The sequence below is a fragment of the Hemiscyllium ocellatum genome, chromosome 1 (genome assembly GCF_020745735.1).
Source record: "Hemiscyllium ocellatum isolate sHemOce1 chromosome 1, sHemOce1.pat.X.cur, whole genome shotgun sequence".
Lineage (NCBI taxonomy): Eukaryota > Metazoa > Chordata > Chondrichthyes > Orectolobiformes > Hemiscylliidae > Hemiscyllium > Hemiscyllium ocellatum.
Window position 1 is genome coordinate 119,466,079 of NC_083401.1, and position 21,944 is coordinate 119,488,022.

Consider the following 21,944-nt stretch of genomic DNA (forward strand, 5'->3'; position numbering starts at 1 on the left):
AACAGAGACGATGATCAGATGGATGGAGGAATTAGGATGTGAGACCATAAACAGATTTAAATGAAACAATGACATTTTAAATTTAGGATTTTGGGGGATTGAAAGCTCATAAATTGAGTGTGAGAACAGCAGGAGGTGATGTGAAACAGGCATGTTGTTGGATAGGATGCAGGCAGCAGGGTTTTGGATGAGTTGTATGTTACTGAAGATGGAAGAAATTTTACTTCCTTTTTTGTTTTAGGCTTATATTGCTACCAGGGTACTTGTCAGTTGTATCCCTGGGCTATGGGGGTCTACACATTCAATGTGCCTGTGACCGTTGGCTCTTTATCTTTAAATAAGGCTCTTCCATACCTAAAGTACAGTAAGAATCTTTTATTTACAGCTGTACATTGCATCTTACAAAATACTAGAAGAACTCCCCAGTGCATCATTAAAGCTCTCTCTCTGCAAGCTTCTTTGAGTTTAATATCTTCTTCCAATCTGCCAGAGTACTGGTTACATCATTACTGATGAAGGGCTTATGCCCAAAACGTCCATTCTCCTGCTCCTTGGATGCTGCCTGACCTGCTGTGCTTTTCCTGCACCACACTCTCGACTACTGGTTACATCATCCAAATTTAAATATTCCATTAAACTACAGCTCTCCCCAAGTTTCTTTCTTCTTTGGTATTACATAATTCTAGTAGTTTAATTTTTTTTGTTATTTAAATAGCCATTGTAATCATTAACATCACGAGTACAATCATTGAACCTTACTCTGTAACTGAATATAGCTGATCCTCACCCTGTATCTTTTTTAACCAGTAATTTTATGGTTTTGACCACTCTCTCAACTTCTCAGTTTGACTGAAGGTGAAGCGGGCAACACGTCACCTGGCTGATACCTGCCTCAAAAGTGAACTTTCTGAATTTGTCACTCATAAATTGAGGCCCACTGTTCAATATTAGTCCTTCTGGGAAAGTGTGCATTGCAGTAGTCCTTTCCAGTGCTCCACTCACTAAGTCTGCCGTCACTCAAAGAAATCTTGCTGCTTGAATTCATCTTGAATTATAGTCAATAACAACTAAATAAATCATCCCTTGAAGGTTAACAAACCTGTTAGTAGCCTTTCCCACATCCTTTCTGAAACTTTTGACTCAATTTATGGCACTTTAGACACTTGGTCATTTCTAATACATATATGAAATGACAAGATGAAGTTTCCTATTTTTCCAGAAAGGTCTGCCCACCATCCAGATTGTTAGACACTTGATCTGAACTTTTTGAACCTTAAATGTCTCACTTGGAGTCTTTGTAGAATCTCTAACTTAATTGACTTCAGTGTGGCTGTACTACAGTCGTAGACTGACAAGTCTTCCACAACCATGAAGTGCTGTTCTTGCTCATGAAACCTTTTCATTGCCTGATCTGTAGGAGTGTAATTCAACCACCTTTGCTGACAGCATTTCCGGACCTATTTGCTTTCTTCATCTGATTTTCAAGAAGCACAAATTTCTTTGTATTTTCACACAGTTGCTTGCAGAATGATGGTTATTGCTGAAGAATAAGACTCCAGTTCTTCTGTCTTCGATAATCTTTCTTCTCTGCTTCATCTATAATTGCCCTTTAAAATATACCAGATGTTCCACGTGCTATGCTTGAAACATACACTATGATGTGCTCATATCTAATCAGTTGAAGTCTGAATCTTTGAATTTGTAGTGGTATTCTTCTGATTCCTTTTATGTTCATGTGATCTTAATAACATTATCAAAGGCTTAAGGACCATCTTAACCAGCAATTTCAATCTCATGAGGTAGTCTGCAAACTTTTCACATTTCATGTAACTACATTTACTTCTTTTTCAATAATAGTGTACTTCTGTTCAATTCCCATCTCAACCTGAAAAACACCAGTTTCCTTGCTCCATCAGTTTGTACCTGGATAAGATCTGCTCTTAGTCCTATGAATAATTCACCCATGGCTACTCTAGGTGATGAGTCTGGATTACAATAAACTAAAACATCAGAGGGAAGTAGCTTCTCATGAATCCTTTTAAAGCCTGCAGTCTGCTCCTAACTCCAATACACTATTGGCTTTTCCTTTTCCAAAAGCTCTTGTATGAGTTGAGTGAGGTTAGCTAAGTTAGTGATAAATTTTCCCTCTTGATTCACAAAGTCTAAGAAGTGTTGTAAATTATTTGCATATTTCAGTGCTGGAAATTCACTCATGGCCCTCAGTTTCCTTGGATCCGCAGTGAAGCATTGTTCTTGGATTAAAGTATGTGTCCCAAAATGGACTGTCATTCTCAAAATACAACATTTCTGGCTTAGTGTAAGGCTGGAATTCTATAGTGCCCCAACTCTTCTTTAATCATGTTCTTTTATCTTTTGCCACGCACTAAGATAGTTCCATGTGGCAAATGGTTCCCTACTTCCTCTCAGAATGCATAACATTCAAAGTTGAAAATATTCTGGTGCAGAATGACCATTGAAGCAATACTAATACAAATAATGAATATAGTCAACAATCCTGACTTGTGGTTTAGGAGTAACTGCCAGAAGTCACTGTTTGCACCTAGGAGAAAGTGTGGGCTGCAGATGCTGGAGATCAGAGCTGAAAAATGTGTTGCTGGAAAAGCGCAGCAGGTCAGGCTGCATCCAAGGAGCAGGAGCCTGAAATGGGGCTGATGCATGAAACGTCAATACTCCTGCTCCTTGGATGCTGCCCGACCTGCTGCGCTTTTCCAGCATCACATTTTTCAGCATTGTTTGCGCCTAGTTGAATAAAGAGCCAATTCTTACCAATTTGGCCCACCTGTCAACTGACAAAATAGGATGGGTTTATATTTTAACTCTTCTGTTTAACTGAGTTTCACATAATTCTTCATTTGTTTTGGAAACAGTTACGAGCCCTGAGCATCACTGTGTCCGTTCTGTCACTGACACCCCACTTTCTATTATGTTGTCTGACTGAGATGTCAATTTTTTCCACTATCAGATGAAGAATTTTCCCTGCACAAGCAGATGGGCTTCTTGCAGAGTTATGTAGTATTCCTGCTTTACTTTGCCTCAACCTCTGAATAGCTTGAGATTTTATTTGAAATTCTCTCCTGATTTTGTTTCAGAGTATTGCATCCACTCTCTCCAAGAGTTCAAACTGCATACATTTCTTTTGCTTCATTGTGAAGTATTTGGATTCTTCAACATGTAGAGTGTCTCACTGACATCTCCTTTGTGACTGGACTAACTTAGCAACACACCTGAGAGTGTGTGCCTGCATATTAAATCTGCAGGTTGGATTTTCACAGGTATCATCCACAGGAAGTTGTCAGAAACATTTCAAACCAATGTACCTTCAAGTCGATAATCCAGAATCTGTGTAGGCTCTTGTTAACCTCAACGAGAAATGTCGTCTTCATCTTTTGTTCTTTACATTTGATATCTTCAACATTTTCTTGACTGTTTGATTTATATACTTTTTTTTCTCAACACTTTCCTTTTGTATGACTCCTCCAGTGTTTGGATGGTGATGAAGTTGCCACTTCTTACAGAACTCCAAGATTTCCATCCTAACAAGATCCAAAGCACCTGGTTCATCCTGCTGGACAATGACTGTACATGTGGTGTTGCTTTTAACCATACTTCGAACAATCATATGTAGAAGACAATGTTGACTCCTGCTTTTCTGATATCTTGGTTTCCTCTGCGCATCAACCGTGTCACAAGAATCTTTGATATTTCCTCAAAGTCCTCTTGGACTGAATAAAATCTGACAATTTTTCACAAGTGACTACAATTACAATCACTAACTAAATTATCCTTTAAAATCTCTGTAACCACAACATCTTGCTAGACAGTTAAAAATCCATTAAAAAGGCCTCAAGTCTGCAGTAGTGAGTAGAGTAGGTTATTTCTTGATTATATGTTTTTGGAGATATGTCTCTTGATGAAAATTAAAATATAAGCCATAACTATTAATTTAACCTGGGGCAGTGTTGGTAGAGGAATAAGACGGTGTTATTTTCTGGGTCTGTAGATTGTGAAGGAGCAAAAATGGCCTTTAATAGAGTGATATGTACTTCATGTCAGATGTGGGAGTTTAAAGAGAGTTTAAGGGTTACTGCAGATTATATCTGTCATAAATCCTGCTGGTTGTGAATCTTATCAGATCAAATGGATCGGTTTGAGAGACAGCTAGAAGCAATGAGGAATTTGCATCAGCAACAGTTTGTGATGGATGGCAGGTATAGGAAGGAGAGAAAGTCTCAGATACACTCTCATAGATGGATTAACTCCAGGAAAGGTAAAAGAGGTAGGCAGCTAGTGCAGCAGTCTTTTGTGGATATACCCATTTCAAACAGGTATGGTGTTTTGGAAAATTTAGGAGGTGATGGATTCTTAGGGGAACATAGCATGAACAGCCAAGTTTCTGGTATTGAGATTAGCTCTAATGCAACGAGGGGTACATTGGGTTCCAAGAGATCAATTGTGTTAGGGGATTCTCTAGTTCAAGGTACAGACAGACATTTCTGTGGCCAGCAGCGAAAAATCAGAATGGTGTGTTGCTTCTCTGATGCCAGGATCAAGGATGTTCTCACGGGGGAGAGAGGCCAGCAAGAGGTCATTGTCCACATTGGAACCCATGACATAGGAAGGGAAAAGATTGAGATTCTGAAGGGACATTACAGAGAGTTAGGCAGAAATTTTAAAAGGAGGTCCTCAAGGGTAGTAATATCTGGATAACTCCCAGTGCTACGAGCTAGTGAGGGCAGAAAGAGGAGGATAGAGCAGATGAATGCATGGCTGAGGCGCTGGTGTATGGGAGAAGGATTCACATTTTTGGATCATTGGGATCTCTTTTGGGGTATAAGTGACCTATACAAGAAGGACGAATTGCACCTAAATTGGAAGGGGACTAATGTACTGGCAGGGGGATTTGCTAGAGCTGCTCGGGGGGATTTAAATAAATAAGGTGGGGTGTTGGGACTTAGGGAGATAGTGAGGAAAAAGATCAATCTGAGACTGGTAGTTGAGAACAGAAGCGAGTCAAACATTCAGGGCAGGCAGGGACAAGTTAGGACTAATAAATTAAACTGCATTTATTTCAATGCAAGGGGCCTAACAGGGAAGGCAGATGAACTCAGGGTATGGTTAGGAACATGGGACTGGGATATCGTAGCAGTTACAGAAATATGACTCAGGGATGGGCAGGACTGGCAGCTTAATGTTCCAGGATACAAAAGCTACAGGAAGGATAGAAAGGGAGGCAAGAGAGGAGGGGGAGTAGCATTTTTGATAAGGGATAGCATGACAACTGTGCTGAGGGAGGAGATTCCTGGAAATACATCCAGGGATGTTATTTGGGTGGAACTGAGAAATAAGAAAGGGATGATCACATTATTGGGATTGTATTATACACCCGCTAATAGTCAGAGGGAAATTGAGAAACAAGCTTGTAAGGAGATCTTAGTTATCTGTAAGAAAAGTAGGGTGGTTATAGTAGGGGATTTTAATTTTCCAAACATAGACTGGGACTGCTATAGTGCTAAGGGTTTAGATAGAGAGGAATTTGTTAAGCGTGTGCAAGACGATTTTCTGATTCAGTATGTGGATGTACCTACTAGAGAAGGTGCAAAGCTTGCCAATCTTGGAAAGTAAGGCAGGGCAGGTGACTGAAGTGTCAGTGGGGGAGCACTTTGGGGCCAGCACTATTTTAGATTTAAAATAGTGATGGAAAAGGATAGACCAGATCTAAACATTGACATTCTAAATTGGAGAAAGGCCAATTTTGACGGTATTAGTCAAGAACTTTCGAAAGCTGATTGGAGGCAGATGTTCGCAGGTAAAAGAACGGCTGGAAAATGGGAAGCCTTCAGAAATGAGATAACAAGAATTCGAAGAAAGTATATTCCTGTTAGGGTGAAAGGAAAGGCGGGTAGGTATAGGGAATGCTAGATGACTGAAGAAATTGAGGGTTTGGTTAAGAAAAAGAAGAAAGTATATGTAAGGTATAGACAGGATAGATTGAGTGAATACTTAGAAGAGTATAAAGGAAGTGGGAGTATACTTAAGAGGGAAATCAGGAGGGTAAAAAAGGGAACATGAGATCGCTTTGGCAAATAGAATTAAGGAAAATCCAAAGAGGTTTTACAAATACATTAAGGACAAAAGGGTAACTAGGGAGAGAATAGGGCCCCTCAAAGATCAGCAAAGTGGCCTTTGTGTGGAGCAGCAGAAAATGGGGGAGATACTAAATGAGTATTTTGCAATAATATTTACCGTGGAAAAGGATATGGAAGATATGGACTGTAGGGAAATAGATGGTGACATCTTGCAAAATGTCCATATTACAGAGGAGGAAGTGCTGGTTGTCTTGAAACACATAAAAGTGGATAAATCCCCAGGACCTGACCAGGTGTACCCTAGAACTCTGTGGGAAGCTATAGAAGTGATTGCTGGGTCTCTTGCTGAGATATTTGTATCATCGATAGTCACAGGTGAGGTGCCAAAAGACTGGAGGTTGGCAAATGCGGTGCCCTACTTAAAAGGGTGGTACGGACAAGCGAGGGAACTATCGACCAGTGAGCCTGACGTCGGTGGTGGGCAAGTTGTTGGAGGAAATCCTGAGGGACAGGATGTACATATATTTGATTAGATTAGATGAGATTCCATACACTGTGGAACCAAGCCCTTCCGCCCACCAACTCCACACCGACCCTCCGAAGAGCAACCCGCCCAGACCAATTCCACTACATTTACAAACACCATGGGCAATTTAGCATGGCCAATTCACCTAACCTGCATATCTTTGGACTGTGGGAGGAAACCGGAGCACCCGGAGGAAACCCATGCTGACACGAGGAGAACGTGCAAACTCCACACAGACAGTTGCCCGAGGTGGAAATTGAACCCGGATCCCTGCTACTGTGAGGCAGCAGTGCTAATCACTGAGGAAAGGCAAGGACTGACTCAGGATAGTCAACATGTTTTTGTACGTGGGAAACCATGTCTCACAAACTTGATTGAGTTTTTTGAGGATGTAACAAAGAGGATTGATGAGGGCAGAGCGGTAGATGTGATCTATAAGGACTTCAATAGGGCATTTGACAAGGCTCCCCATGGGAGACTAATTAGCAAGGTTAGATCTCAAGGAATACAGAAAGAACTAGCCATTTGGATACAGAACTGGCTCAAAGGTAGAAGACGGAGGATGATGGTGGAGGGTTGTTTTTCAGACTGGAGGTCTGTGACCAGTGGAGTGCCACAAGGATTGGTGCTGGGTCCTCAGGGAAAAGACTTTGTCTATTTATCCTATCCAAGCCCCTCATAATTTTGTAAACTTCTATAAGGTCACCCCTCAGCCACTGACGCTCCACAGTAAACAGCTCCAGCCTGTTCAGCCTCTCCCTGTAGCTCAGATCCTTCAACCCTGACAACATCCTTGTAAATATTTTCTGAACCCTTTCAGGTTTCACAACATCTTTCTGATAGGAAGGAGACCAGAATTGCACACAATATTCCAACAATGGCCTCACCAATGTTCTGTACAGCCGCAGCATGACCTCCCAACTCCTGTACGCAATACTCTGACCAATAAAGGAAAGCATACCAAACACCTTCTTCACTATCCTATCTACTTGCGACTCCACTTTCAAGGAGCTATGAACCTGCACTCCAAGGTCTCTTTGTTCAGCAACACTCCCTAGGACCTTACCATTAAGAATATAAGTCCTGCCAAGATTTGCTTTCCCAAAATGCACCACCTCGCATTTATCTGAATTAAACTCCATCTGCCACTTCTCAGCCCTTTGGCCCATCTGGTCCAGATCCTGTTGTAATCTGAGGTAACACCAGATTACCACTGCCCACTACGCCTCCAATTTTGGTGTCATTTACAAACTTACTAGCTGTACATCTTATGCTCACATCCAAATCATTTATTTAAATGACAAAAAGTAGAGGACCCAGCACCGATCCTTGTGGCACTCCACTGGTCATAGGCCTCCTGTCTGAAAAACAACCCTCCACCATCACCATCTGTCTTCTACCTTTGAGCCCGTTCTGTATCCAAATGGCTACTTCTCCCTGTATTCCATAAGATCTAACCTTGCTAATCAGAATCCCATGGGGAACCTTATTGAACGCCTTACTGAAGTCCATATAGATCACATCTACAGCTTGCCTTCATCAATCTTCTTTGTTACTTCTTCAAAAAACTCAATCAAGTTTGTGAGACATGATTTCCCACGCAGAAAGCAATGTTGACTATCCCGAATCAGGCCTTGCCTTTCCCAATACATGTACATCTTGTCCCTTAGGATTCCCTCCTACAACTTGCCCATCACCGTGGTCAGGCTTACCGGTTTATAGTTCCCTGGCTTGTCTTTATCACCCTTCTTAAACAGTGGCACCACATTTGCCAACCTCCCGTCTTCCAGCACCTCACCTGTGACTATCGGTGATACAAATATCTCAGCAAGAGACCCAACAATCACTTCTCTCACTTCCCACAGAGTTCTCGGGTACACCTGATCAGATCCTGGGGACCTATCCACCTTTAACTGTTTCAAGACATCCAGCACTTCCTCCACTGTAATATGGACATTTTGCAAGATGTCACCATCTATTTCCCTACTGTCTATATCTTCCATATCCTTTTCCACAGTAAATACTGATGCAAAATATTCATTTAGTATCTCCCCCATTTTCTGTTGCTCCACACAAAGGCCGCCTTGCTGATCTTTGAGGGGCACTATTCTCTCCCTAGTTACCCTTTTGTCCTTAATATATTTGTAAAAACCCTTTGGATTCTCCTTAATTCTACTTGCCAAAGCGATCTCATGTCCCTGTTTTGCCCTCCTGATTTCCCTCTTAAGTATAACTCCTATTTTCTTTCTTCTAAGGATTCACTCGATCTATCCTGTCTATACCTGACATATGCTTCCTTCTTTTTCTTAACCAAGCCCTACATTTCTTTAGTTATCCAGCATTCCCTATACCTACCAGCCTTCCCTTTCACCCTAACAGGAATATATTTTCTCTGGATTCTTATTATCTCATTCCGGAAGGCTTCCCATTTTTCAGCCGTCCCTTTACCTGTGAACATCTGCCTCCAACCAGCTTTCAAAAGTTCTTGCCTAATACCGTCTAAATTGGCCTTTCTCCGGTTTAGAACTTCAACTTTTAGATCTGGTCTATCCTTTTCCATCATTATTTTAAAACGAATACATTTATGATTCCTGGCCCCAAAGTGCTCCCCCACTGACACCAGGTTTAGGGTGAGAAGGGAAAGATATAAAAAAGACCTATGGGCCAACTTTTTCACAAAGAGGGTAGTACGTGTATGGAATAAGCTGCCAGAGGAATTAGTGCAGGCTCATACAATTGCAACCTTTAAGAGGCATTTGGATGGCTATATGAATAGGAAGGATTTGGAGGGATATGGGCCGGGTTCTGGCAGGTGGGACTAGATTGGGTTGGGAGATCTGGTCGGCATGGATGGGTTGGACCGAAGAGTCTGTTTCCATGCTGTACATCTCTATGACTCTGAGTGATTCTCTCAGTCACCGAGATCATGGATTGAATTTTGCCCAACAACTGAATTTCCTTTTTGGTTTAAAAATATAAGCCAAATGGTTCAAAAAAGGCCACCTATTCTGTAGGGCTGAATCTTATTTTTGTTTTGCTAAGTGCGAATTGTGTTGGGATTTTTGGAGGGATTCTCACTGCAAGCTCCAATGATCTTTCTTGCTGACTCTTACCAAAAGCATCTCACTAACTAGCCACCTCACACCTTTGGGCACGTGTGGGACATCTTCTTCCCCAGGCACAGTTGAGAATGCCCCAACACCAGTCCATAGCAGCCTGGTCTGAGATTGCCATCTAGATCATTGCAGTCTGAGCTGGCTGGAGGAATGTCCAACAATGTGGGAAGAATGTCAATATCGTACTCCCCTGTGCCAATGTGACACCATCTGCTCTTTGATATTTTACACTAACTCGATCTCTGCTGTCATAGTTATGGGTGTGTACGTAAGCTACAAACATTTATGCAAACCTTGTCTATGTCTGTTGTCGTACCAATCTCCCCAATTCTCATACAGTCGTACAGCCTGGAAACAGATCCTTCAGCCCAAAAGGTCCATGCCAAATATGTTCCCAAACTAAACTGATGCCATTTGCCTGCATTTGGCCCATGTCCTTCCAAACCTTTCCTATTCATGTACTTATTGAAATATATTTAAATGTTGTAACTGTACTTGCATCCTCCACTTCGTCTGGCAATTTATTCCACTCATGAACCACTCTCTGTGCAAAAACGTTGTTCAGGTCCTTTGTAAACCTTTTAAAATATTCTCCTCTCACGTAAAAATATGCCACCTAGCTTTGAACTCTTTCACCGTAGGGAAAAGGCCATTGCTATTCACCTTATCTATGCCCCTCATGATGTTATAGATCTCTTTAAGGTTGCCCCACAACCTTCCATGCTTCAGTGAAAAAGTCCCAACCTATCCAGCCTATTTTTATAACTCAAGCCCTCCATTCCCAACAGCATCCTGGTAAATCTATTCTGAACCCTCTCCAATTTAATATTACCCTTCCTAGAGCAGGGTGACCAGAACTGCACACAGTACCCCAGAAGATGCCTCACCAATGTCCTGTACAACCTCAACATAATGTCCCAATTCTTATACTCAAAGATCTAAGCAACAAAGGCAAGTGTGCTAAATGTCTTCTTAACCACCCTGTCTACCTGTAACACAAAGAATTTTGAAGAATCAAGTACCTGAACCCCTAGGTCTCTCTGTTCTACAATACTACCCAGGACCCTACCATTAGCTGTATAAACCCTGCTCTTGTTTGATTTACTAAAATGCAATTTCTTGCATTTACCCAAATTAAACTCCATCTGCCACTCCTCAGCCCATTGACTCAATTGATGAAAATCCCTTTGTAATCTTAGATAACCTTCTTCACTGTCCACTATACCACCAATGTTGGTGCCCTCCACAAACTTACTAATCACCCCTCCTACATTCTCATCCAAGTCACTTATATAAATGACAAACAAAAGTGGACCCAGTACTGCCCCCTGTGGAACACTGCTGCTCACAGGCCTCCAGCCTGACAACCAACCCTCCACCACCAAGCTCCCACCATGAAGTGAATTATATATCCAATTGGCAAACTCTCCCTGAATCCCATGTGATCTAACTTTACTCATTAGACTACCATGTGGAATTTTGTCAAAAGCATTGCTTAAGTCCATATAAACAATGTCTAATGCTCTGCCCACATCAATCTTTTTAGTTACTTTTTCAAAAAGCTCAATCAAGTTTGTGAGACACAATTTCCCTTGTATGTTCTTCCACTCTTACTCTTGCCTGCAACATCTTCTCTTGCTGTCACCCGTTCTAACTCACAACACCACTAACCCTGCCTGGCCTCTGTGTTGCCTGCGAACTCTCTCAGGATCCATCCTCACTTGCACCAAAAGTAACAGGTTTCCACTCATTTTCACCTCCCTTAGGATCCACCTGTCTTTCATTTCAAGTGATAAATGACCCACAACAGTGCGGAAAGAGTCAAGACCAGTGATGGGCTACCAGCACTCAGCTCCTCATCCCTTGAATAGAAAGTGTTCTTACTCTAGCTGGCTGCTTGCCTGTGTCCAATCTCTAAGACTGGTATCAGAGGTTGTCCTTGATTTACAGTGCTGGGAATACATGACTAGGAAAGGTTTGGAGGGATATGGGCCAACAGCAGGCAGACAGGACTAGTTTAGTTTGGGATTATGTTCAGAATGGACTGGTTGGATTGAAGGGAGTGTTTTTGTTCCATATGACTCTATGACTCCCTGAGTGAAAGCTATCCCCTTTGACTTGACTGATGACCACAACAAGCTTCCTGGCTTTGTGTCTGCATTAAACAGTGAGACAAAACAGACATAACATAAACCTGGTGTCTCTGGCTGAGGGCAAAGTGCAAACATTCAAGGCAAGGCAGGGATGCTCTGTGGATCCACACAAGTTCAAATCAGGCTCATTGAACTCTCGTCTGATTTTGCCACAAATCTCACCGTAGCTCACACTGGTCAAATGTGATCTGGCTCATTGTAGTTTCTCCCACGCTCTGCCTTACCCAAAGCATCATCAGCTACTGAACCGACAGCATATAGAAACATTCTGACTCAGTATTGCTTCTCTTTCACATAAAAGCCTGAAACTGATGGTGAAACTGATGTCAGAGTTCTCCCTTGTAGCCTTGCTAGAGGTGTTCCATGTTTTCAAAAAGTGTATTGTTGGTTTTCTTTACTGGTGCCATATTCTGATCAGCTGTAGCACCACACTAACATGGATAAGTGCCTGAGATTTCTCTTCTCTCTGTCTACTGTTCGATTTCTGTGTTTTTATTCTCTACAGTATTCCTGATGTCTTTGGACATTCTTTCCCATTTCTTGGAGTCATCCTGCGCTGAGGCCTTGTGTTTGATGTTTTTTTAAGATTCTGTCCTGTCTCTGTGTCTTCCTTCTATTGGACTCCTTCCGATTTTCAGCTGTGTCCCAGGGTCTGCGATCTAACTTCAGATCCTGGCTGCAGACATTTCTTTGCCTGCTTTTATGTTTTGTTTTATGCTTTAGGCTAATACTGCTACCAACATAGTTAGATATCACTCCTTAGGATCTTTGAGTTGTGAGTGTCTATACTTATGCTCTTAGAGGCCATTAACAGCTTATTGTTAAGTAAAGCTCTCCCACCCCTCCAGTACAGTAGCACTATTTCATTGACATTTATACATTACATTCACTAAATATAGCTTTCTATTGTCATGTAGTGTTTTCTCTCTCTCTCTCTCGAAACACTTTTTCTGTCTGATGTCTTCTTTCAATCTCAGGTATAGAAATACACCATTAGTTATGGACTAGCAAGCAACTCGAGGACACCTCTTCCTACTGCGCCCTCGACCATGACCCCACCCCCCATCACCAAACCATCATCTCCCAGACCATACAGAACCTCATCACCTCAGGAGATCTCCCATCCACAGCTTCCAACCTCATAGTCCAGGAACCCCACACTGCCCGGTTCTACCTCCTTCCCAAGATCCACAAGCCTGACCACTCTGACCGACCCATTGTCTCAGCATGCTCCTACCCCACTGAACTCATCTCTACCTACATTGACACTGTCCCATCCCCCCCAGTCCAGGAACTCCCCACATACGTTTGAGACACCACCCACGCCCTCCACCTCCTCCAAGACTTCCGTTTCCCCGGCTCCCAACACCTCATCTTCACCATGGCTATCCAATCCCTCTACACCTCCATCCACCATGACCAGGGCCTCCAAGCCCTCCATTTTTTCATCTCCAGACGTCCCCAACAGTACCCTTCCACCGACACTCTCATTCGTTTGGCTGAACTAGTCCTCACCCTTAACAATTGCTCCTTTGAATCCTCCCACATCCTCCAGACCAAAGGGGTAGCCATGGGCACACGTACGGGCCCCAGCTATGCCTGTTTCTTTGTTGGCTATGTAGAACAGTTGATCTTCCGTAATTACACCAGCACCACTCCCCACCTCTTCCTCCGCTACACTGATGACTGCATTGGCGCCACCTTGTGCTCCCGCGAGGAGGCTGAGCAATTCATCAACTTCACCAACACATTCCACCCTGACCTTAAATTTATCTGGACCATCTCTGACACCTCCCTCCCCTTCCTGGACCTCTCCATCTCCATTAATGACGACCGACTTGACACTGACATTTTTTACAAACCCACCGACTCCCACAGCTACCTGGATTACACCTCTTCCCACCCTACCTCTTGCAAAAATGCCATCCCATATTCCCAATTCCTCCGCCTCCGCTGTATCTGCTCCCAGGAGGACCAGTTCCACCACAGAACACACCAGATGGCCTCCTTCTTTAGAAACTGCAATTTCCCTTCCCACGTGGTTAAGGATATCCTCCAACGCATCTCGTCCACATCCAGCACCTCCGCCCTCAGAGTCCACCCCTCCAACCGTAACAAGGACAAAACGCCCCTGGTGCTCACCTTCCACCCTACAAACCTTCGCATAATCCAAATCATCTGCCGACATTTCCGCCACCTCCAAAAAGACACCACCACGAGGGATATATTTCCCTCCTCACCCCTCTCCGACTTCTGCAAAGACCGTTCCCTCTGTGACTACCTGGTCAGGTCCATGCCTTCCTACAACCCACCCTCCCATCCTGGCACTTTTCCCTGCCACCGCAGGAACTGTAAAACCTGTGCCCACACCTCCTCCCTCACCTCTATCCAAGGCCCTAAAGGAGCCTTCCACGTCCATCAAAGTTTTACCTGCACATCCACTAATATCATTTATTGTATCCGCTGCTCCCGATGCAGTCTCCCCTACATTGGGGAGACTGGGCGCCTCCTAGCAGAGCCCTTTAGGGAACATCTCCGGGACACCCGCACCAATCAACCACACCGCCCCATGGCCCAACATTTCAACTCCCCCTCTCACTCTGCCGAGGACATGGAGGTCCTGGGCATCCTTCACCGCCGCTCCCTCACCACCAGACGCCTGGGGGAAGAACGCCTCATCTTCTGCCTCAACACTTCAACCCCAGGGCATCAATGTGGACTTCAACAGTTTCCTCATTTCCCCTTCCCCCACCTCACCCTCATTCCAAACTTCCAGCTCAGCACTGTCCCCATGACTTGTCCAGACCTGTCCGACCTGCCTAGCTCCTTTTCCACCTATCCACTCCACCCTCTCCTCCCTGACCTTCATCCCCTCCCCCACTCACCCATTGTACTCTATGCTACTTTCTCCCCACCCCCACCCTCCTCTAGCTTATCTCTCCACGCTTCAGGCTCACTGCCTTTATTCCTGATGAAGGGTGTATGCCCGAAACGTCGATTTCGCTGCACTTTGGATGTTGCCTGAACTGCTGTGCTCTTCCAGCGCCACTGATCCAGAATCTGGTTTCCAGCATCTGCAGTCATTGTTTTTACCTAGTTAGACTATGGCCTATTCAATTCTGTCACAAGTTTGACAACTAGAAGAGCATGAAAATTGTTCAATCCAGTGATGTCAAAGACATGGATGGCGATTTCCCCAGCTATTGGGCTGAGGCAGAGATGAAGTCAGGTGATGTTACTGTGCAATTTGTTACAGTGAGGGGAATGGACAGAAGCTCAGATCAGAGTCCAAAGTCAAATATTGTATAAGCCAATTTTCTTCAGTTAAACATTAGGAATGCTAAAGCCTTCAGCCACTACCTTAAACCATATTCCAACTTTCAATATGCCATTGGTAATTGTATCCTCAACCATCCTGTGATGGATGGAAATTTGGGAATCCTTTTCAAGCCTAACTGTTTCCTGGCATCCCTTGTCCTTTAAGATTCTGCTTAAAATCCACCTCTGTGGGCAAAAACTTCTAACAACCTCTCTTGAAATTTCCTTTCCCTCGGTTTCCACTTTGTCTCTGACAGCAACTCTGTGAAATACTTTTAGTCATGTATATTCACTTTGGGCACAGTATCAATGCAAAATATATTGTCCTTGCAAACCTGTCGTCCTTCCAGGTGGCTCCAAGATTCTGATAATGTAACAGCAACCTGAGAGCAGATAACCCAAACAGCTTCATGTACAAGGAATGATGGGAGGTTTTCTGGATATCCAAAGAAATGTTCTGAACAGGGCCTTAACTAAACCAGTAAGTGGTTTAGTTTAAGATTAGAGCATACAGGATAGTTTCTTCTGGTATAAGTGATTGTTCTCATTTCCAAAATGCCATATAAAGTAAATTGAACTTTGTCTACTAATGGAGCGCAACAGGGAGGTCAGATGAGTATTTCTCATCCAGCCATTGGCATTTACGCTAACCCTTTTCTAAACAACATGACCAAAAGTTTCTTGTTGAAGCTTTAATGCACGAAAGGTGACAACAAATGTTTAAGTCTATCAAGACAAGAATGAATAATGTGCTACTACCTCCAATAAATAGCGACCTTAGGTCAGAAGTGGGAATAGAATCAGAGAACAATAAAAGAACCATGATGCATGGCAACTGCATAGCTGACATACAGAAACATGGGCTTAAGGATTCAGCTACTCGGATTGAAAGGTTTCATGCAAATCTCTTATCAGGAGCAGATTCAACTACTGGAAGATGAGGAAGAAACTATGTGACTGTTTGGGGAGATTCACCCAATTACTACAGCATGCAACACTCCACTAAATCCTAAGAGAAATCCACAGCTGGTCAGTTCTGCTGCAAGGCAAACCTACCTGGAATGAAATATTGTTCTTTTGCTAAAAACATAAAAAAAGAGAGAAAGAGAAAAGACAGAAGAGAGGCACCTGAATGTTAGCAGCTGAAGGAAAAAGGAACAGTTTATTTTATATTAAATCCACAGGTTGCAACTCGTCAACACTAAAACAAATGGCAAAGCAAACAGCACGAGACTGAAACACTGCAGTTAGCATTGAGTCAGAAACAAAGAGGCTGAAAAGCTTCTGAGAGCTTTAATAATTCACAATAAAACAGATGAATGATCAGAATCCATACAAGCCAAGACAGTGTAATACATATTACTAGATTAACAAATAATAAAGTTCAAACAACCCAATTACCTGAGCAGCGGAACTTCTTGCTCTTGATCTGCCCGATCCTCTTGTTTGCCAGGCGGCGAGGACTGGTACAGCGGGCACCACTTGTTTCAATGGGGTTTGCGTGCAGGTAGTCCGCAAGCCATTTCAGATGGCAATCACAAATAAATGGGTTCTGAGCCAGATGCCTTTTATGAAGACAAGCAACAACAACAAAAAACAGTGAAGTCAAAACAATGCACTGACCCTGTCAAAAGAATGTAAAAAAGCAGTGCAAAGAGCTCTTCAAAGGGCGAGGTAAAGCAGCTAATGTACCAATTGTTCTTTGCAGCTGTAATGCATTTACTGGGGCCCTGCCACATTAAGAATTTACAATGTACGACTTAGTATTCGCCACAGTGACTGCTGGTCCTGCACCACATCCAAAACTGCTTATTACCTGAGTAGATGAGAAATGGCAGAACTGCAATGCTTCCTACTGAATTATTTAAGGCAGGCTGAAGCTCTGAGGGCGTACATTGCTTTCATTATCAGAGATGTAAAAACTACATTATTCATGTACTCCCAGTGTTATTAACTATGGAAATAATTCTTGAAAATTGAAGTCATGAGTGACACCGTGGAACAAGAGGTTTCCTAAGGAAGGGATAAGTTATGAATACAAAGAAAAGAAAACATTTATGGCCATTATCGGGGTTTCTCTGACTAGATAAATAGAAAGGCTTTTCTGTATCTGTTTCTGAGAGTTCAGAATGATACATTGCCTTCTTTTTGTTAGGGCAAGTGACATAATTAGGATTGAAAAGGTACTGGAAAAAGGGGATGATCAGCCAAAAGTCATTGTTCCTATCAGAACCAATGGGATAGTGAAACACAATGTTTTGGAATGTGAGGTGACTTCCCAGGCAGGGGGGAGTTGTATAAATGGGTCACAGAGAAGTCAAATAAAGAGCTCAGTGGATTTAAACTGGGTAATTTGAAATTTTTGCCAAGTTTGCAAGGAGAGAAAAATTTGCCAATACAGAATTAGACCAAGTAGAAAATTTGCTAGGCTTTATGAAAGATCAGATCTTGAGAAAGGAGATGATATCACATGCAGGGAAACTGAGAAAAGAAACCATGCGGTTGTTAAGTGCTTAATGTTTTCTTAATTTTGCACTGAATTTGTGTTTTCCTGGTGGGCCAGAATTCATTGCCCATCCCTAATTAACACAGAAAAGGTGATAGTGAGTTGCCTTCTTGAATGATTGTGGTTGCTTTGGGTTAAGTGCACCAATAGTACTATTAGGAGGGAACTTTCAGAATTATGACCTAATAACAGTGAAGGAGCAGTGATATTGTTTGGTCAGGGTGGTGTGTGACTCTGAAAAACAATAAATACTGTAGGATAAAGAAAGGAAAAGTCATTAACTCAAGATCCTGTATTTACATGCCAAAATTTTGAATAAGATGCATCCTAAGAGAATTACACTGTTAAATGACACATATAGAAAACATGATTTAACAGTATGGGGCGAAAGCTAAATTTACACGGATAGAATTGTTTGGAAGACACAAAAGTAACAAAATGGAATGCAATTGTTTTTTATCAAGTAACCAGCTGGTGACTGGGTTGGAAGTCAGGTTTAGGAACATAAACTACAACATCTTGTATTCAGATAGGACCTTTCATGTAACAGAATGTTTCAACATGAACCATAACAGCATTGTAAACTAAATTCAACACTGAGCCACATGAAGTGCATCAGGAGGGCAAGATGGTCAAATGCTTGGCTGGAGAGGCTAGATTTAAGAAGCATCCTAAATAAAAAAAGACAAGATCTAAGGAGAGAAATCCAGTGCTTATTCTGTTAAAAGATGAATGGCCAGTCCCACAACACTGTTAATTGTGAGTAATTAAATTTGGAGATGATTAGGTGACCAGGATTTCACTTATTGTGAAGGGAGCTGGAGGAAATTACAGGAAAGAGGCCACAAATGAGTCAGAAAATAAGCATGAGAATGCTTTCATTGAGGCATTAGTCAACAGGGAGCTAACATACCTCAACGAAACATCAAAAAGATGGCTAACTGGGAGATGAGGAGAGTAAGCACTCTGGCAGCAGAATTTTGAATGATGTCAACTTTGGGAATGGAATAATGTGACATGCGAATAGGAGTGTTGGAAGTAACTAAGTCTAGAGGCACCAGATATTGAACTGATAGACTGGGCAATCATAATAACAACAAAATTTAAATGTATAAAGTGCAGTGAAAGTAGTAAAATATCCCAAGGTGTTTAGCAAGGGTGTTGTGAATTTTAAAAAAGTGAACTGCTCAAGGATTTATCATGACTGATAACCAAAAAGTTTAATCAACCAAGTTGTTTTTAAGAAAAAAAAGGAAAATAGCCCATGAGATAGGAAAGCTAAGGGAGAGAAGTCAAGCTTAAAACCATGAAAGCCTGATCACCAATGTTGAACCAATTAAAATCAGAGGTACAGAAGGGTCGAGAATAAGAAAAATATTGAGATCTTGAAGTCTGGTACATCAAACACAACATGAAGGCAGCATCACCCAGATTAGGACTTTTACCCCGGGATGGAAGTGATGGTCAGGGAATGAGGTTTGGGTGGAACTGAAGCCAATGACTTTGGTATTATAGTCTATAGTTTTCAATATAGTTAATTCAAAGAAATTTCAGCTCATCCAATATTGAACGTCAAACGAGCAGAGTGACAAATCTGACTGTAGAGGCCTAAACAGTTGATGGTGAGATACAGGTGAGTGTCATCTGCATACAGATTTCAGATGATGTTACTGCTGAATGCACGTGGATAGAAATTTTGATGAAATGAAAGGTAGACCTACAGAGGAACACCAGGAAAAACAATGTGAAAACTAGAGGAGAAACCACTGTTAGTGATAAACTGGCCACAATTTAACGTTAAGAATAGAATCAAGCTGATGCTGGTATTGTGGTCAACTATATAGAAGATTACAAAGAGGTCAACAAGGATCAGGAGGAGATCCAAGATGGCGGCGACTCAGCAAGTCTGAGTTTACAGAGCTCTTCCCAAAACCTGGGTAAAGTGAGTTACTCACCCCCACCACACTTACCAAACCACCCAAAAAATTTTTCTAACCTTAATTAGCTGCTTACTATTATATTTAAGCAGTTTAATATCAAGTGGATAATGAGTAAACCAAAGGGATCCCGCAGCTCTCAGAAAACAAAGACCCCTCCCCCACCCTCCTCTCCTCCTCCGGCTGCAGCTGATGTAAAAACAGGCCTTGAAGAGATGATTGCCAGGCTGGAAACGACACTCGTCAATTTCATCGCAGAATCCAGACAGAGATGGAATGCATTCGAAGAAAAGTTACAAAAGCACAGCGATGCTCTCGAGGAATTACAGGGCCGAGTGAAGGGGGCGGAGCTAAAGGCCACGACCTCCGAGGCTGCAGCACAAACAGCTGCAGAACAGGTGTGAGCTCTGGAGCAGAGAGTCAGGGCCTTTGAAATCTACATGGATGACCTGAATAATAGAAATCGGAGAAAGAATATCCGTCTTCTGGGCCTCCCTGAACAAGAAGAGAAGGGACAGTTAGTAGTATTTCTGGAGCGATGGCTGCCCCAGCTTTTAAACCTGGGGGCTGAAACTGACCGGGTAAGGGTGGAGTGGGCCTACCGGGTCGCAGTACGCGGATCTGGCCCAAACCAGCGCCCACGCCCGGTCCTGTTCCGGCTGCAGAGTTATAGGGAGAGGCAGATACTCCTGGACGCCTCCAGAAATCTTGGAAAGGATCCTAAAGCTATGATTCATGAAGGATCCAAGATTATGTTATTTCAGGACTTCTCCCCGGCTTTGGCACGAAGGAGGAAGGCGTTTGATGAGGCGAAGAAATGTCTAAGGAACTTAAATATTCAATACACCTTACGCTACCCAGCGACGTTATGCTTTAACCACGAAGGATCCGAGTATAATTTTAGATCACCAGAAGAGGCTAAGGAACTTTTAGACTCGTTTAAATAAATCGTAAGAGACAATTTATGTTGGCTTGCCTCTTCCACACTTCGTGGGGAGAAATGGATACTTTACTCTACTTTACTTTTGCTTCTGGGAGCAGGGTTGTCTTCCCTTGCTATTTTATGTTATTATACTTAACTGTAATTTGTTGGAGTTGTAATTTTATAGTTATGTGTGTTTGTACGTGGCATTGATGCTATCAGATATACTCAGGTATGGGTGGGGAGGGGTGGGGGTGGGGCGCTCACTGTTAACTCTAGCTCGGTATTATATCTAAATCCTATTAAGGAGCGCCCGGGTCAAGGGTGGGACACTGTTTGGGAGAGGATATGGTGGACCTTTAGAAAGGAAGTAAGGCCCCCTGAGAACAAGGGGGAGGATCTCCATTCAAACATGTTTTTTTTTGTTCTTATTGTTTGGAAATAGTTTCCTTTTTATTATACTGTTATGAGTGTATTAGAGAACATTTTCTCTTGTTTGAAGGATGTAAGTGACTCAACTATACACTCTGGATAATTGTGGATTAGATTAGTAGTTAACTGAGTTTCATTGTTTTTCTTTCTTCTTTAGTATCATTCCTTTGAATTTTGATGATTATATATTTAAGATCTATTTTTATATTAATGTTTGTGCTTGAAAGTTCTGTTTATTTTTGTAAATCTGTCAAAATATTAAATTTCTAATAAAAATATCTTTAAAAAAAAAACAAGGATCAGGAGAGATGATCTTTTAGAGAATACAGGCATGAAGAATGACATTAGTGACCTTGATAATGGCTGTAAAGTATTATTGCTTGAGTATAAATCTAACATAGAACTATAGGTAAAATGGGCTCAGACAATGTGTTCAAGGATGGTGGAGCGGAAAGGGATTTCTGTACAGACAGAAAAGATCAAATTTAGCATTCTTAAGGAGTCTGGTGTTGATGGTAGATTTGAGGGAGATGGAACTATTAACTTTGTCTGCTAACATGGACATGAGTTACGGAATTTGAGTGATTAGCGATTTGTACAGAATAGGTTCAAGTAAACTGGAAGCAGGTATCATGGACACGAGCAAGTTGGATAAGGCATTACAGTTGTTGGAATGAATAATAACAAAGAGGAAAAGGTAATTCTAGGAATTTTAACAAAAACAGAAATTGCTGAGAAAGCTCAGCAGGTCTGGCAGCATCCGTGGAGAGAAATCAGAATTAACATTTCAGGTCGAGTAACCCTTCCTCAGAACAGGACTTTAAGGTGCATTTTGCAGTCAGATTAGTAGAAAAGTAATACAATATGGTTGGAGTATAAGATTAGCTGGGCATAAGAGAAGCAAGCACACCTGGATAGAAACCCTAG

The 21,944-nt window shown here is 42.3% G+C and overlaps 1 protein-coding gene across 1 annotated transcript in view; it reads right to left on the minus strand.

Annotated features, from left to right (window-relative positions):
* The window catches only part of slit2 (slit homolog 2 (Drosophila)), a 462,208-nt gene that overhangs the window by 125,417 nt on the left and 314,847 nt on the right, over nt 1-21,944 (minus strand). The window contains exon 14 of the mRNA XM_060825295.1: nt 16,622-16,785. Within this exon, the coding sequence (XP_060681278.1) occupies nt 16,622-16,785 (164 nt within the window). The remainder of the gene's footprint in view (nt 1-16,621; nt 16,786-21,944) is intronic.